Consider the following 17,645-nt stretch of genomic DNA (forward strand, 5'->3'; position numbering starts at 1 on the left):
TTGCAAGTTATAAAGAAAAGTATTAAGAAACGTCAGTTTATTCCTCAACAAATTTTCAACAAGTTTAATTCGCGGCCTATTTCAAAAGCTGTGAGAAATTCTGGACTTAAAAAGAACCCCAAAGGTGTAATAAAATCATATACAAGCGATTCAAATTCATATTTTTCTACAAGCTTTCCCGATAATTACTGCTCGACTGAGTGTCAATCCTTTTTGATAATAACAAAATTTTATGAAGACAACACTTTCACTGCAAAGACATTTTTAAACCCAGATAATTTTTTTACCACACCTATGAGTTCCCTGAACCTCGGAATTGGTATAGTTAAGACCAATCAATTGGGCTTGGAAAAAGTTTACAATTTGAGCGAAATTTCTTACAAACTCCTTTCTTTACCTTACAAGGACAGTACAGTTTTATTGCCTCTAGTACATAGCTGTAATTAAAGAAACTATCCTAGAAATAAAAACTTTTATAAAACAACAAATTAAAAGGCAATATAAGAAACTTAAGTATCAAATAAAAAAATGGCTGAGGCAAAAAAATGGCGTAGCGAAATTCGTAATTTAAGTGGTATGTTTGTACTCATTGAAACTCCTATTTGATCGTAGACAAAATTAGTGAATTCACAATTTGCCATTAAACGTCATATTGTCATAGGTCTTAAACTTATGAAAATCATAAAGTGTATGGTATTATAACGTCAAAACTCGAAAATTTATATCGGATATAAATCATAAAGTTATGCTCGTTATAATGTATATGATTTTATAACAATATGACGTCACATTTTCATAATATCATACATTTTTTGACGGTCACAAGTCTATGATTTATGATTTGACGAGCTACTACACTTTGTGAATCCCCTACTATATTAGGTTATTTGGTATAATGAAAATATTTTTAAGGCAGCGAAAAAATAAGGCAGTAAAATAGTAGCTCTAATTTGTAATAAAAGAACTGTATTGTCGCATTTTTCATTTTCCAGAATAATAATTTCAATATACCAAATAAGAAAAAAACATTTCTTGGTGCAACCTTATGTACACTCCTGCTCATATTAATAGGTACAAAATTGAAACTAATTTTATTCGTAGCGGATATCTACTTATGTATTTTTAATAATTTTCATTTAAAATGTATCATAGTCTTGAGCAGAAACTGAATAAGTAAAATCCTTATGACTTTTTGAATTTGAATTTACTACAAAACTGCATTCTCAAATAACTTTTGGAAATTCGGATTAAAAAGTTTAAAATTTTGATGAAAATTTTTCAAAGTTTGATCCATTGTCCTGTTTTTCTGGTAAGTTAAAATGATTTTAATTCAGTGTCTGCTTAAGACTATTATGAGCTTTAAATGAAAATTATTAAAAACACATAAGTAAATATACGTTACGAATAAAATTAGTTTCAATTTTGTTCCTACTAATATGAGCAGGAGTGTATATACATATATATATGTATATTAATTTATAAATATATTAATTTAAAAATTGCAGACACAATATCGGAGCTGAGTGGCCAAATAAAAGAGTTAAAAAATACTGCGGTAGAAAAAAATCATGCAATAGAGAGTCTCAAATCTGAAATTAATGCAAACTAAGGTAATTTTATGGCAATTGATGTTAAAACCTCACTTTTCTATTATATTCTATATTTATTATTTTCTATAACAACAATATGTTTTTTTCGCAGATACCTACAACTTAAATTTGGAAAGTATCAAAAGCATATTAGCAGAACAAACCATCTTAATACAAACTCTGAGCGAGAACATGTACCCGGTACCGAAATTTGCCTCAATGTTTCCCATAAAAACACAACCAGAACTGGACGTCTTAGAGGCATTCATTTGTGCAGAAAATCAAAATCAGATGGTAAGACTTATCATCTTTGCTGCTTATTTTTACTGCCCATATATGTACATAAAAAGTCTAATAAAAATATATTTAAATACTAATTTATATATATTTTATATTTTTTGTAGGTTGGGACGGTGTTTCAATTTATAAAATCTGGCGGTTTCAAACAAAACTTGCTGTCGATTTTGGGCGAGGATATAATATTACAACATAATATGGATGGGAAACAAGGGAAAACGCCAATACTTCGATACGCGAAACTAATGAAGGTACTTTTTGGTAAGTATATTTAAACAATGTAAATATATCAGTAAATTAACACACTTTAGGCTGATTTACACGAGTCAATTTTATATTCGATTTTTGTCGTTCGACTGCGTTCAACCATCAGATACATGCTTTTTATCTGTCGAATTGCTTTTTACACAGTGGAACGACAAAGATCTACCAGAAAAATCTACTCGTGTAAATCATCCACTAGGCACAGTTTTTCAGTGCAAATTTAAATTACAGACAAAGTTGACTAGACTTTAACCCTGGCAGTATTGCCGCTTAACCTAAGATGATGTTATGGAAATGAACATAATGAACTTTTTAAAAGATGTTTATTTTATATATGTTTACAAATTTTCCATATTTTTATTTCAGAAGCTGCTCACAAGTTGGGAATTGGGGAAAAGGAATGCAAAGACCAGCTGCGACAAGCAATGAAGGCCGTAAAAAACCGCTACCACAAGGCCTCATGTTTAAAAAGAAAGCACACCGAAGCCACTCCCGAATAAAAGCAACGAAATAAAGCCAAAATAATGTTATGTTATGAAATGTTTAATTTAAATAAGTATGTATGTAAGACTAAATTTTATTGATATACTGCGTACAAGACTGAGTTCCTAACAATTTTTATTTTATGTAACAATCAGTGACAGTAATGATTTTTTTTTTTGTTTTACTCAAGAATGAGTTATTAATTTTATTGATATACTGAATACAAGACTGAATTCCTAACAATTTTTAGTTTCTGTAACAATCAAGGACTAGAAATAAGGATTATTATTATTTTTTTTGTTTTTTTTTTACTCAATAATGAGTTTTTCATAATAAAACTAAAAGATTCATATATCCTGAACTCTGCTGAATTTCGCCGTAAACATTTGAACGAACACCCTCTTGCTCTGAAATTGCTGATATCAAAGATAAGTTATTGAAAATGCTAGTAGAAGTGGCGGAAAATCGGTATGAATTGAATACCTCCTCCCCCATTTAAAGTGAAATATTCAAAAACTTAATTTAGTATGAAGAATTGTAAATTTTTAAGGCGAAATTCCGCACAGTTCAGGATATATGACTCTTTGAGTTTTATTATGAAAAACTGATTCTTGAGTAAATTAAAAAAATAATCATAATTTGCAGTCCCCGTAATAGTTGGTAATTAATTTGTAAGATCTTCTATCAAAAAAGATAAAATAAAATGTAAAAATTAAAACACTGTTTTTAATATCCAATTAAATACACTGAACCAAAAAAGTACATGTTTTCTAAGAAAAAGTTCATGAAAACTTCTCCAAAAACCAGTTTTCATGGAATAAAAAATTTGTTCGTAGAATATAAATATTTTTTTTAAAATCTATGAACCCATTCATAGAATATAAGAAAAAAATATATGTTCTAAGAAATATTTTTTTAAATTTTATGAACACCGGTTTTTGTAGAGGTTTTCATAAAATTTTTGGCTCAGTGTAGTTCTAGGTGTTTCACGCTATTTCTCTGCAAGGCATTCTTGCTTCGTTTCTATAGATTTAATATAGGAGGGCATTCTAAATCTCCTTCAACGTAAGGGTTTGTTGCTTCGATTCTATAGATTTAAAATAGGAAGGCATTCTAAACAATCTTCTCTGGAAGGGGTTCTTGATTCGCTTCTAAAGATTTAATATAGGAACGCATTCTAAACCCTCTTCTCCGGAAGGGGTTCTTGCGTCGATACCATGGGTTTCATGAAGAAGGGCATTCTGCATTTGTTTCTACCGAAGGCGTTCTTGCTTTGCTTCTAATGGATTAAATATAGCAAGGCGTTCTACATCCGCTTCTCTGTAAGGCATGCTGCAGTAGCTTCTTCAATAGTAACTGTAATTGGTTATCAGTTCGTTTGACGGTGGTCCAGAAAGTAGGGGCTTACCTCCAATGACATGCCCATGTAAAAGTAATAAAGAAAAGAAGGGAAAAGGGAAGCGATTCCGAAAATTTATTTCGATTCCTCTTTCCCTTCTAAGGTAATCGTGTTTTTTGCTGGGATATTACGTCCAACGCTAAAAAAACACCTTCTGCATACATACAAAAACAACAGCAGAAAAAAAAACGCATGATGATGCTCAGGCTGAAATGTCATCGCTAAAACCGAGAGCATAAATCTTTTCCTGTGTCGCTCTCACGCTATGTTGCACCTTATCAGCACACAAACAGTTAACATATATATATCGCCCTCTCTTTCTAATGCCTTACTGTGATTGTAAATTACTAACGTGGCTTAGCTCCGCAACAAGAAAAATTTAAAAAAAAATTTATTCGCTGTTGACTTGGCCTGGTGACATTCGCGCTCGATAAGAGGCTATTCTCTTCAATCCAGATTTGTGTATGTGTATGAGTGTGTTTTAACTGCCTTTCAATTCGATTACGTTTGTGGTTTAGCATGACATACGGCGAATTATGACTGTAACCGGAGGGTAATCGGCTTACCATTAATAACAAAAATAAATTAATGCCATTTCAAATAAAATCTTAATTTATTACACAAAAAAGCGTTTAAGGAAGAACATTTGATGATAAATATTTTTTAGAAACTTTAACCTTAGTTGGTTACAACCACCATGAGCATTATTGAGCGCTTAGCCGCACATACGAATTAGGCCGTCTCATATGAAAGAATTTCAGTAACTTCAGCGATTAATGACGCCAAGTGATAAAACGAACGGAAACCAAGTCGACACCAGTTTTTTTTTCCAATTCTGTAGAGCTTGAACACACCTTCGAATTCGCCTTAGCATTCTCAGGCGACATACTTTCCATTTGATCCTAAAGATGCACGCGATAGTCAGTCGATATGTATTCACCTCTCGGATGCCAGGTTATTTTTGTCCTGAAATAGTTTCGTTGAACAGGCCAGCTCTAACTACGCTTCCATTAGACTATTCTTGCTATTTATCTCGTCGATTAGTCTTTAAACATCCACACAGTGGAATCTGTTAATACGCGGATCACATGCACCCAATATCGGTCATTTGGACATTATTTAACTCGCGAATACTCGTACGTAATTACACAACTTTTTGATTTAAATTCACACAACATTGCACTACACACAACTTAACCAAACAGAGGATATCATTATATTGTCGAGCTTAATATAACATAACATAACATAACATAACATAACAAAACATAACATAACATAACATCACATCACATCCACCCAATATCGGTCATTTTGACATTATTTAACTCGCGAATACTCGTATGTAATTACAAAATATTTTGATTTAAATTCACACAACATTGCACTACACACAACTTCACCAAACACAGCATACCATCATATTGTCGAGCATAATATAACATAACATGACACAACATAATATAACATAACTTAACATAACATAACATAACATAACATAACATAACATAACATAACATAACATAACACAACATAACACAACGTAGTATAACATAACATATCATATCATAACATAACATAAAATTACATAACAAGCAAAACATAAATTAACATAGCATAACTTATAATAACATAATTACATAACATAAAATAACAAAACATAACATAACCTAGCACAACCTAGCTGTGAGCTCTGCTCAGCTAAGTATAATAACATAAGTTATATGGGCAACACAACATAACACAGCGCAATTTTTAAAACATATACCCACTCAACATGAAGCAACAGATTTTGACCTAACATAACATAACCATAACATAAAAGTGCACAGTTTTGTTTCAGCCTTACGTATTTACAGTGTTTCATTGCATCCCACAATATTTGTCTATGCCTATTTTCCACTCTCCAAAAAGAAACAAGGATAAAGAGTCAACATCAGCTAATCGAAACACGTTTCTAATTAAAGTAACTACCAAATTTGGGCTAAGCGACGTGCCGCATTGCAGCAGTCAGTGTTGTTGCTTTTTTTGTATTTATATTTCTTGTAGGTTTTTTAAATGAATTAAAAATTTTTTCTGCTATTTGCTTGTCACTTAGCTAACCAATTTTGTAGGCCAATGAAAAATTGGGCATATATTTACCCATTCAAGCACAGTACAGGGTTGGGCAAAGTTAATAAAGTTTTATACTTGTATCAAACTATGGAAACATTATTTAATTCGCAGTTTGGTTTGGGTTGTTTAGGTTAGCTTGGGTTGAGGTGGCTGCCCGAGGGCACACTTAGACCAGTAATATTAGGCCCGTTGTGATACCAGGAAAATACACCGTTACCTTTCATCTTCGAACCATTTTGAGGACCTGATGAAAGCTACCAGGTTCTTGACGTCATGCTCACAACCTGGCTCAGATTATCAAGAAATGGAGCACCCAAAAAGGGCTGCTGTGCTCCGCTAAGTGCTGCGCAGTTGCAAATGGGGTTAACTACCGTTTCCCCCTACTCATCCTTTTTACAACTTCAACAGCATCGACGATAAGCCACTCCTAACTTTTCTGCGTGCCTACCTATGAGGCAATGACCAGTTAATGCCCCACAAGTGTGGAAGGGATACAACCTTCTTAGGTTGTGCTCGTTACGGGATCTTTTAGGATCCCATTTAGGCCAGGGTTCTTTTGATGTTCGACACCCTGGTGTTTGTAGCCACCTTTCGTCGGCTTGACGGTGGATATGCTCTTTTAGCATTAGCTTGCATGTGAACAGGGACATACCTAAGCGTTCTTGTCCAGGAATAACCTGCCTGGTTGTACCCTGCCTAGCGATTTCATCTGCGATGCAGTTTTCCTCGATGTCCCTATGTCCAGGACCCATGTGAGTTGTACACGGTTCTGCTGAGCCATTTCTTGAAGAGATCGGCGACAGTTTAGTGCTAGTTCAGAATTGAACGAGTAGGGGCCAAGAAATTTTATGGCAGCTTGGCTGTCGCTGAAAATAAAAATTTCGTTGCCGACGGTGTGTGACCATATCCTAGCTGCCCCTTCCATTATGGCTGCAACTTCTACCTGGAACTCTCTTAGACGCAGGGCTGACGTTGCCGCCGCACGATAACAAGCTAGATCCAATGAAAGGATGGGTTGTTTAGAAATCAATAATTTATTTTAGCTGATGTGAATTTTCTCTCAGGCTCAATTCAATGTTATAATAGCCATACTACAAAATCAAAATTCACGAAATAAACAAAAGCTAAAAGTTATATCTGATATTTGCAAGGCTAACAAACCAACAATTTCATAAACTGTAGCCGGTGAAAACTTTATCAGCTGGTGGAATTTACCAGTCATTAACTGGGGGAAACGTGAGCGGCCGAGGTGTTTTTAATGACTCCTGTATTTCTCATTCACGGATACAAAACTAATAAAAATTAATTAAAATTTGGCCCCAGTCTGGTTGAGTTTATGGACATGGTCCATTTCTAAATACTGCAATGCAGTGGAAACGTGCCTTATGGGAAGTTCGAAACCAATTTCTTGCTCACTTTATTTCTAATTAACTAAAAAAAAAGTTGCCAATTTATTTAAATTTACTGCTGATAAAATATTTACACCCCGGCGGGTTGGGTAGCTTAGAATATACCAGCGACAGGTGTGCATGTCGCAAGATGTGACTAAAATGATTAAAGGGGTTGTGTAGCACAACCCTTTCAAGAAGTAGCCAGCGCAATTTATAGCTTCTTCAACTCTCACCTAATTGTTGCGAATACTATTTCTTTAGCAAGACTTTCTTTAGCGAGACTCTGGCGCCCCTAAGGTCCCCATCAGACAAGGAGGTGGAGCGGGATGGTTAAGAAGGTTCAATGTGATCATATTAAATCGTTCCCAAAATGCCGGGAGTTGTATCTTAATGGTGCTTGTTATCACAACGTGCTGGGTCTATATCCGGTAAAGGCGTACAAACATCGATAACACTCCCCAAAACCTTCGTAAGAGTATACTTATCGCTACAACAATAACAACTCCATAAAATATTTACTACATTAAAATACCAATATACAAACTCATATTATTTTTAAATAATATGATACAAAGACGTGCGCGGCTCGTCCGGAGAAGCTAATAATAGTATATGCTCCATATGTATATTAGGGTGGCCCCCTTAAATCAAATTCTCATTTTTTCCAGTAATACCAAGAACAAAAATATCACACACAAATGTTTGGTTCCAAGTGGAGATGGTTTGGCTGTGTCGCACAAAGGTCATTGAAGAAACTGGCCCTGATTAACCCTCAAGCAAGGATACTGCGCTCAGCTATGTTAGCCATTCAGAGAGTAGCTTCCGCTTATCGCACTGTACAAGTAGTTAGCGCAAAGAAACTATTAAATCCGGACTTTTATTTCATAAGTTCGAAAATAAAAGTTAAATCTTGACTTAAATTTTTTAAGGACAAAATAAAACGTCCGGCTATATAACTATTTAACGTCCTATCCAAATGAAACGAATTTTGTTTGCGGTATATCGAATTTCAAGGCAATATCTCAATTGACGCAAACTTTATGGAAAAAAGAGGTGCAAGTTTAATATGGAAAACATAAGTAACGTACTATAAGAGTTGGTTTAAGTTATTCCATGATAAATTTCCGATATCAGTAACATAAACTTTCAAAGCACCTTTAATATTTGAAATCTACACATTTAGAGAAATCTATTTTTAAAAAATTCATTTAATTAAGATGAGCCGTTGCATAGTAATAAAATCAAAGTCCAGACTCTACTTTTTTCTGTGGGTTTTTATAAAATAAAAAGATATATTTTCCGTCAGGCAAATGGTATGGGTGTCCCCGGGATATCATAAACCTTCACCTATGAAAATTTTTTGATGTGGACCTTTTCGACTACAAAAAAAAAATAATAATAATAATAACTATTCAAATGATCTATATATATACAAATCTAATTCTGTGTGTGTGTGTATGCTCCCTATGGAAACGTATTTCCCACACTGCAATCATCACCAAATTTGAGATATAGGTTCCTTCGACCAAGACGAAGGTTTTTTTATATTTCTGAGCTAAGAATTTTAAATAAAAGCTTTTTTTCAATTTCACGTGCGCCACTGGGTGGTGCGACAAATTGTGTATGTCAGCAAAATTTACTCATACGCCATGTAGGTACTTAAGTGCAGAACTTTTGTTTGGTCATAGCATTGAATTCACAAAAAGTTAAAGCGATTGCATTGAGTGATTTAAAAGTTTTTATAAAATTTGAGCATTCCATTGTAAAAATAGCTGTCTATATGAGATGACAGACAAAAATTGTGCAGCTAAAATATTTTTATTAAGTTATGAGATTTTGAGTATGAATTGTGTGTGGCAAAATAAAATTTGAAACATAAAGCAAAGAATGATAAATTAGAGGAATGAGGGATCTAAGAAAAAAGAAGGAGAGAGGTAGAGGGTGTATAAAATGATGAGGGAGAGAAAAGGAAATTATAAAGGGTAAGAATCAGAAAAATTGGGAGATATATTTTAAAGGAGATCAATAAAATCTTATATACTGATTGCTTTACTTTGAGTAACGGGAAGGAATGAGCTACAATACATCTTCTTATTTAGATTAGTATCTGCCTAACCCGAGCAAAGCCGGGTACCCTGCTAGTAGTTAAATACAACTATGAAGGGTAAATTATTTGAGTCAGTACGAGTCTATGGACTCCCAGCACAGTTACTACTATGAAAAAAAAACCTCTTGGAAGTGAAAACTTTACTTTTTATTTATATGCTGTTCGCTTACTACTTCTCTTGGGTAGACGAAAAATATCACCCAAACGATCAGAAAATAATCGTTGACTGATCACAAAAATAATCGGTTGTACTGAAATTTTTGCGAAGTAGACCTGAAAAAATCCAAAATCACTTCCAAAATAAAGCCGCAGGATCTTGAAGGAGCCCTGAAATAAATATGAAATAGGCCGAGCACAACCCCGAAACGTTACCTAAAACAAACCCGAAATTTTCCTGATATAAACCGAAGTAAGTCGCGAAATGTCGTAATGTCAACCGATGCCATTTATTTTCAGATTGTATTTATATCACACAGAGGCGGATCCAGTGGGGGAGGAGGGACTGGGGGATAAATTAGCTGCCGGATGCATCGACAAATGGATGAGAAATGCTAACATCGACTTTTTTTCGTTTGGCTTAAGTAGGATATCAAAAAAAAAACTGATTTATCTTTCGAGAAGCTCTAAAAAGGTTACAAAAAAAAAATTTAAATTTTCTTCTTCTAAATATGGACGGTGCCTCGCAATTTTCCCACATATGTAACGTTTACCATTCCGACATGATCAGATTATAATCTCGGATCCATACAAGTTCCCGACACAGCTACGAATTTACCCAAAAAAGGTTCAAAAATAGTTCCGAAAACTTTCGAAAGTATTTTGAAAATGTTGCTAATCAATCCCGAAATCAAACCGGGCATGTATACCGAAACTATTCTAAAATGATCCTAACAAATTTATTCCGAAGAAGACTGAAATAAAAGCTTAAGCTTTGGCTGGTGACTCCGCTGACTTTTGCAAAATTGCTTATAACACGATCTATATTTCTTATATACCAAATCTCATTGGTTTAGACCAAAGAGACTCTGAAATTTAATGCTTGATTTAACTCGGTCTTCCCACTTTCTTCGAGGGCTTAGAAAGTAGAAACATCGTCACATAATAGCAATAGGGATGTATTTACTGTGCCAAGATCGTAGTGGGAAGCCAATACGTGAGAGCTTCGAAACAGTATTTTTAAGCTATTTATAGCTCATCAAATTAAATTGGCGCGAGTGCGGGAAGGAATTGAAAGGCGTAATTCATAACTTCCGCAACCCAATTGTTAACCTCACGTACTCGAGGCGAATTCTGTTACAAATAGGCATGTATCATACATATATTCAGCAGGCGAGGCTCTGGCGACCCCATGTTTCTAATAAAACTAGAGGATGGGGTTCGGGATGGCCTATAAGGTTTGATGTGGTATTGTTAAATCGCTTGTTACCGAAACGTACTGGATCTATATCCGGCAAAGAAGCATCAATATCGATAACACTACCCAAAACCTTCGTCGCTAAATCAACAACAACATTTTTTTGGAAATTTCGGAAAATTTGGAAAGTGCTACTTTTTCTATGGCAGATCCATATGCAATTTTATCCTTCTACTAACACGGTTTTTTTTTTTCAAAAAATCCTAAATCCATTTTACTTTTCATTGTTAACCTAAAATTACTTCCCTGATTATATTTTTATACTCAGTTGAGCAGAGCTCACAGAGTATATTAACCTTGATTGGATAACGGTTGGTTGTACAGGTATAAAGGAATCGAGATAGATATAGACTTCCATATATCAAAATCATCAGTATCGAAAAAAAATTCGTTTGAACCATGTCCGTCCGTCCGTCAGTCCGTTAACACAATAACTTAAGTTAATTTTGAGGTATCTTGATGAAATTTGGTATGTAGGTTCCTGGGTACCCATCTCAGATCGCTATTTAAAATGAAAGATATCGGACTATAATCATGCCCACTTTTTCGATACCGAAAATTTCGAAAAATCAAAAAAGTGCGATAATTCATTACCAACTACGGATAAAGCGATGAAACTTGGTAGGTGAGTTGAACTTATGACGCAGAATAGAAAATTAGTAAAATTTTGGACAATGGGCGTGACACCGCCTACTTTTAAAAAAATGTAATTTAGAAGTTTTGCAAGCTGTTATTTGGCAGTCATTGAAGATATCATGATGAAATTTGGAAGGAAGGTTACTCTTATTACTATATGTATGTTTAATAAAAATTTGCAAAATCGGAGAACGACCACGCCCAATTTTTAAAAAAAAATTTTTTTTAAGTCAAATTTTAAAAGAAAAGTTAATATCTTTTCAGTATATAAGTAGAAAAGAAAATTTCAAAATGGGCGTGGCTCCGCTCTTTTTAACTTAATTTGTCTAGGATACTTTTAATGCAATAAGTCGAACAAAAATTTACCAATCCTTGTGAAATTTGGTAGAGGCTTAGATTCTAGGATGGTAATTGTTTTCTGTGAAAAAGGGCGAAATCGGTTGAAGCCACGCCCAGTTTTTATACACAGTCGACCATCTGTCCTTCCGCTCGGCCTTTAACATGACAACTTGAGCAAAAATCGATATATTTTTACTAAGCTCAGTTCACGTACTTATCTGAACTCGCTTTGTATTGGTGTAAAAAATGGCCGAAATCCGACTGTGACCACGCCCACTTTTTCGATATCGAAAATTATGAAAAATGAAAAAAATGCCATAATTATATACCAAATACGAAAAAAGGGATAAAGCATGGCGATTGGATTGGTTTTTTGACGCTAAATATAACTTTAGAAAAAAACTTGGTAAAATGGGTGTGATACCTACCATATTAAGTAGAATAAAATGAAAAAGTTTTGCATGGCGACATCAAAAGCCCTTGGAATCTTGGCAGGAATACTGTTCGTGGTATTATATATATAAATAAATTAGCGGTACCCGACAGATGATGTTCTGGATCACCCTGGTCCACATTTTGGTCGATATCTCGAAAACGCCTTCACATATACAACTAAGGGCCGCTCCCTTTTAAAACCCTCATTATTACCTTTCATTTGATACCCATATCGTACAAACACATTACAGTTACCCCTGGTCCACCTTTATGGCTATATCTCGAAAAGGCGTCCACCTATAGAACTAATGCCCACGCCCTTTTAAAATACTCATTACCACCTTTCATTTGATACCCATGTTGTACAAACGCATTCTAGAGTCAACCCTGGTCCACGTTTATGGCGATATCCCGAAAAGGCGTCCACCCATAGAACTAAGGCCCACTCCCTTTTAAAATACCCATCAACACTTTTCGTTTGATACCCATAATGTACAAACGCATTCTAGAGTCAATCCTGGTCCACCTTTATAACGATATCCCGAAAAGGCGTCCACCTATAGAACTAAGGCCCACTCCCTTTTAAAATACTCATTAACACCTTTTCTTTGATACCCATATAGTACAAACAAATTCTAGAGTTACCCCTGGTCCACCTTTATGACGATATCTCGAAAAGGTGTCCACCTATAGAACTAAGGCCCAATCCCTGTTAAAAAACTCATTAACACCTTTTCTTTCATACCCATATAGTACAAACAAATTCTAGAGTTACCCCTGGTCCACCTTTATGCCGATATCTCGAAAAGGCGTCCACCTATAGAACTAAGGCCCACTCCCTTTTAAAAAACTCATTAACACCTTTTCTTTCATACCCATATAGACAAACAAATTCTACAGTCACCCCTGGGCGATATATCGAAAGGGCATCCACCTATGGAACTAAGGCCCACTCCCTTTTAAAATACTCTTTAATACCTTCCATTTGATACACATGTCATACAAACACATTCTGGAGTTACCCTAGGTTCTTTTTACAACATGGCGATTTTCCCTTATTTTGTCTCCATAGCTCTCAACTGAGTATTTAATGTTCGGTTGCACCCGAACTTAGCCTTCCTTACTTGTTATAATATATATTTCTTACATTGCTTTACCTTTCCCTGCTCTTAGCCTTAACCACCTTTACTTAGCACCTGATTGTCATTTGCCGTTAGGGTTAATTCAAGTTGTCGCTGATTGCTTTGCACTCATTCGGCACGCCGTATTGCAATGCCAATTTGAAATTTGGTGCTTTCAGGCATAAGCGAAAAAGTCACATACAGCTGTTTTTGAAAAAAAAGAGACTTAGAACTTTCGAAGAGTTTTTCAAAAGCTGCAAACTTTAATGACATTTTCTTTTATGATAACATTATTGGCGTTGTAAAAGTCAAAATATTAAAAAAAAAATTTTTTTATGCCGAAAAAACTATCAGTTATTTATTAACCATCAGCTGGTTGCAAATATCCTGAGAATCTCACTACCGTGCAAGAGGTGGTGTCCGCACAACGCTTGCTAAGCTGACTCGAGGCCCATCCATGTAGGAGCCAGTAAAATGCTGAAAAGCTACAGCCATCTTTATCCATTAAATTTTAACGATGCCGGCTAAGAGATCCGCTTGACAGTTACACGGGATATCATAATGGCCCGTGACTCAGATAATCTTAATCATGAAATAGTTCGATGCAATCGCAGTTGAGGTCAGACAATACCATACCACCTTCGATTGCGTAATAGTTCAACTCAATGCTTTGATAGCCGCTTGGCTATCAGAGTGGATATAAAATTTCCTAACTGTAGTAGCACTGGTTAACATTTCATTCACCGCAACCTTAATCGCAGAAACTTGCGCTTGGAATACGCTGCAGTGATCAGCCAAAGTAGACATGTGGCTTACATTTAGCTCTTGACAAAAGAATCCGCCCCACCACCAATGTTTTCGTCCAACTTCGACCAATACGTGAGCAAGTTAACTGGCCCCCTGCCCCAGATGAGTCCTCTTCTCCATTTCTCTCTCGGCGGAATGACTGGGGTGAAAGGTGCACAGGGAGCAGTAATCAGAACAGCATAGTCTGTGCTCGAAGTCAGGACAGTCGACAAAATAATTAGTTAGATTTGAAAAATTGAGCCAAAAAAATTGAGTGGAAATGTTATAACTCAAATTCAGAGCGGAAGAAAACCTCTTTACCGGACGCTTAGAATTTTGTTGTTCGTTTATGTCGAAAAGAATGCATTTGTTTCGCTGAGAAATGTCTTTATTGTGAACTAAGGGACAAATTATGTATAACGCAAGGAGTCATATTTAGGGCCACATTATATATGACGCCGTGACACTTGGCGTCGCAGTCACTCGCATTCACAGTCATCACTATATAATACCAAAAATAAAGATGTTCAGGTTTACTGTCACACACTGAAGTGAATGAATGCTCTTATATGAAAGGAATATGTTTTCACACGAGAAAATTTGACCCTTATTTGCTCGTGTAAACCAAGGCTCGTATGATTTAAGAGCAATCATCCACCTAAATGAGTTACAATTAACGTGAGTGTCTTTGTGAAATTTTTGGTATTATATAGTTGTGAATGCGAATGCCAGTGACTGCGACGAAAAGTACCACGTCGTCATACATAATCTGACCCTAAATATGGGATATTATGGTACAAATTGACGTTTTCCGCAAAGGTTAACATTTACAGATCTCGAATCGCGTGCTTACTCAGTTTCGAGGAAAAGGCGACTTCGTCGGTTATGCCGGAAAATCCACTTATATTTGCGTATGTAAATGTGCGAATTCCTACTATAACCTTTCTCCTTGAGCTAAAAAATATATGTAATGGAATGCAATGAATGTGAAATGACTTTTGAGTATTTTTACGAATGTGTGTGCTTGTGTGAGTTGGAACACCTGTTGCTTGTGATAAAGTTTCAAATTGGCTGGCTTGTTGTTGGATTAAAGTTACTTTGACATTTGAATACATTAATAAATGCAATTGAATGTTCAGTTTGCGGATTTGATGAGAAAATAACATTATTTGTGCATTAAATTTTGCATACAAATATAACAAAAATTTCCATTCAGCATCTAACATGTCTTTAATAACAATGAACAAAATTTGGCGAAATAAATTTATAAAAGCATTCTTCTATGGATACAATATATCGTCGGTCCTATGGAAGACTAGCAGGTTTCACTGGTTCTCGTGTAAGACTAACACATTTCAGCTTCCCGCATAAACTAAGTTAGTCTTCCACGCGGACAGCTTAAACGTGCTAGTTTTCAACGCGACAAGCGAATCGTGTTAGTCTTCTATAAAGCTATTGATCAATGCTAGGAAAAAATTTAACATAACATACATCTATACTTCATATGTATTTAATTAGCGAGTTTTGCCCATATTGCTTTATACAATGGTTTTTATAATTGATATCTGAGAAAAATTGTACGTTTACAAACGGCGATGGTTACTACGACATGTTTCTGAATTTCACTTCTTCATCAGCTAGCTTTTCGGGAGCTGAGAGTTGAACTCGAATCTCGAACATTCATATCAGTGCAAAAGCTGATGCCTTTAGCTGCTAAGCCATATGAATGTCCCGTTGTTCGCTGTACAATTGGTCTTTAAGAGTTGCCTTTTTGTTTATATTCCTTTTGATCACCATGTAGGCACATACACTCTGTATGTAGTTTATTCCTGATGGTGTGGATATGATTTTTAGGAGCACTTTTTCATACATCTATACTGCCCATCCCTACACTACCGACCTTACAACAAACTAAGAATAAATATAGACTCATGCCCCTCATTAGGTTAAATACCATGTCGTATTCTGTTTATGCCGATTATGTAACTGAAAGGCTTAAGGGCTCGCATCTATGACGTCTCATAAGAAGGTGGCGTTGGTCAAGAACTGCCAAACCACATATTTAAGATGAGAGAAAGAGGGATAATGGAGTAGCAAAAAAGGAAAGACAATATCTTTACAAAGTGCGAATCATACAAAACTAAAATCTGTTTCCTCGAAGAAGCTTTGGGTGCAATACAGAAAGAAAGAAAACACAGAGTTCGGCTGAACGCCTTAAAACTGCTTTTAAGAGGCAGACGTTGATCAGTCCCAGTACCGCAACGACAACACGTTTTAAATAGCAAAGAAGTAACTGCGTTGGAAGCCGGTAGTTAAAATAAAAGGAAGGGTGGTTAGATCAAGACTTCTGCTTGATCAGAGTGGACAGAGGCAGGTCTGGCAGTAATTATAAGGGTGTTGAAATACCAACAACAGGGTAGAAGGATGCATTGCGTGGTAAGCTAGAGATGTTAGAACAAGACTCCTGCTTCGTCGGAGAAGATAAAGGCATGTAAAACTTTGACTACAACTGTACCCGACTTTGGTTATAGCAGTCCCTGGCTGTGGCGATAGTTTATCGTAGCAAACCCGCTGGCTGAAAATCGACCGAATAGTGGAGTCTGTAGAAACGGAGTGTTTCAGCTTCTTATTCAGGATGTTGCAGGACGAACAAGGTAACCCGCTAAATGTCTTCGATTCAGCGCATTGTTAAAATGGGATCAAAATGCAAAGATGCAATCATATTGCAAATTTGAGATAGACAGATGTAGAGGTTCCATACCTTCCAAAGAAAAGTACAAATAAAAGCTTTATAGTGAAAGGAAGAGCACATATTTCCAAAATACCATAGGCTAAGTTATGAATATAGGCCAAATATAATGAAATTGGAAAATGCGTTGCACTTTATCCGCTTTACTTCCGATTTTGAGGAGATTTCGTAGACGGGGTAAGGATGTAAGTGGCGTGGTTTTAATAAGTCGAAAAAGTAGATCCAACATATGTGGTACCGAAATGACCTTTGACATTAATATAATTCTATGGCTGTCCAAATAAACAATTATTATCATTATTGGTACAGCATAAACTTGCTCTTTAATATCAGCCATCATCTAAAGCTTTTCGTACTTACCTCAGTCATCCTCACTCGTATATCTTTTTCTTAGACGACTCTATTCCCTGAATCCGTCACGATAACGCTTTAATGCAACGAAAGGCTGCGGCCATATTTTTTGGGATCGCAGCAATATAGATTTGACGACCACTTGCTTGGTTATAATGTTAAATTGAAA

The 17,645-nt window shown here is 35.5% G+C and overlaps 1 protein-coding gene across 2 annotated transcripts; it reads left to right on the forward strand.

The window, feature by feature from the left end:
* The first annotated feature begins 394 nt into the window (after positions 1-394).
* Positions 395-3,288, forward strand: LOC137242811 (uncharacterized). 2 transcript variants are annotated; one of them, XM_067770068.1, is made up of 5 exons: positions 395-574; positions 1,506-1,610; positions 1,702-1,883; positions 1,994-2,147; positions 2,517-3,288. In XM_067770068.1, exons 3-5 carry the CDS (start codon positions 1,782-1,784, stop codon positions 2,648-2,650), a joined length of 390 nt encoding a protein of 129 aa, XP_067626169.1. In that variant the 5' UTR covers positions 395-574; positions 1,506-1,610; positions 1,702-1,781; the 3' UTR covers positions 2,651-3,288. The 2 variants fall into 2 exon arrangements, with proteins under 2 accessions (XP_067626169.1, XP_067626170.1); XM_067770069.1 differs by lacking the exon at positions 395-574 and having other exon boundaries at positions 1,372-1,610.
* The last annotated feature ends 14,357 nt before the right edge of the window (positions 3,289-17,645 follow it).

This window comes from Eurosta solidaginis, chromosome 2 (assembly GCF_040869045.1).
Source record: "Eurosta solidaginis isolate ZX-2024a chromosome 2, ASM4086904v1, whole genome shotgun sequence".
Classification (NCBI taxonomy): Eukaryota; Metazoa; Arthropoda; class Insecta; order Diptera; family Tephritidae; genus Eurosta; species Eurosta solidaginis.

Coding starts and splice junctions, on each gene's coding strand:
- LOC137242811 (XM_067770068.1), top strand. CDS start 1,782: ATGTACCCGGTACCGAAATTTGCCTCAATGTTTCCCATAAAAACACAA. Junction 1,884..1,993: donor CAGAAAATCAAAATCAGATG/GTAAGACTTATC, acceptor TATTTTTTGTAG/GTTGGGACGGTGTTTCAATT. Junction 2,148..2,516: donor ACTAATGAAGGTACTTTTTG/GTAAGTATATTT, acceptor TTTTTATTTCAG/AAGCTGCTCACAAGTTGGGA.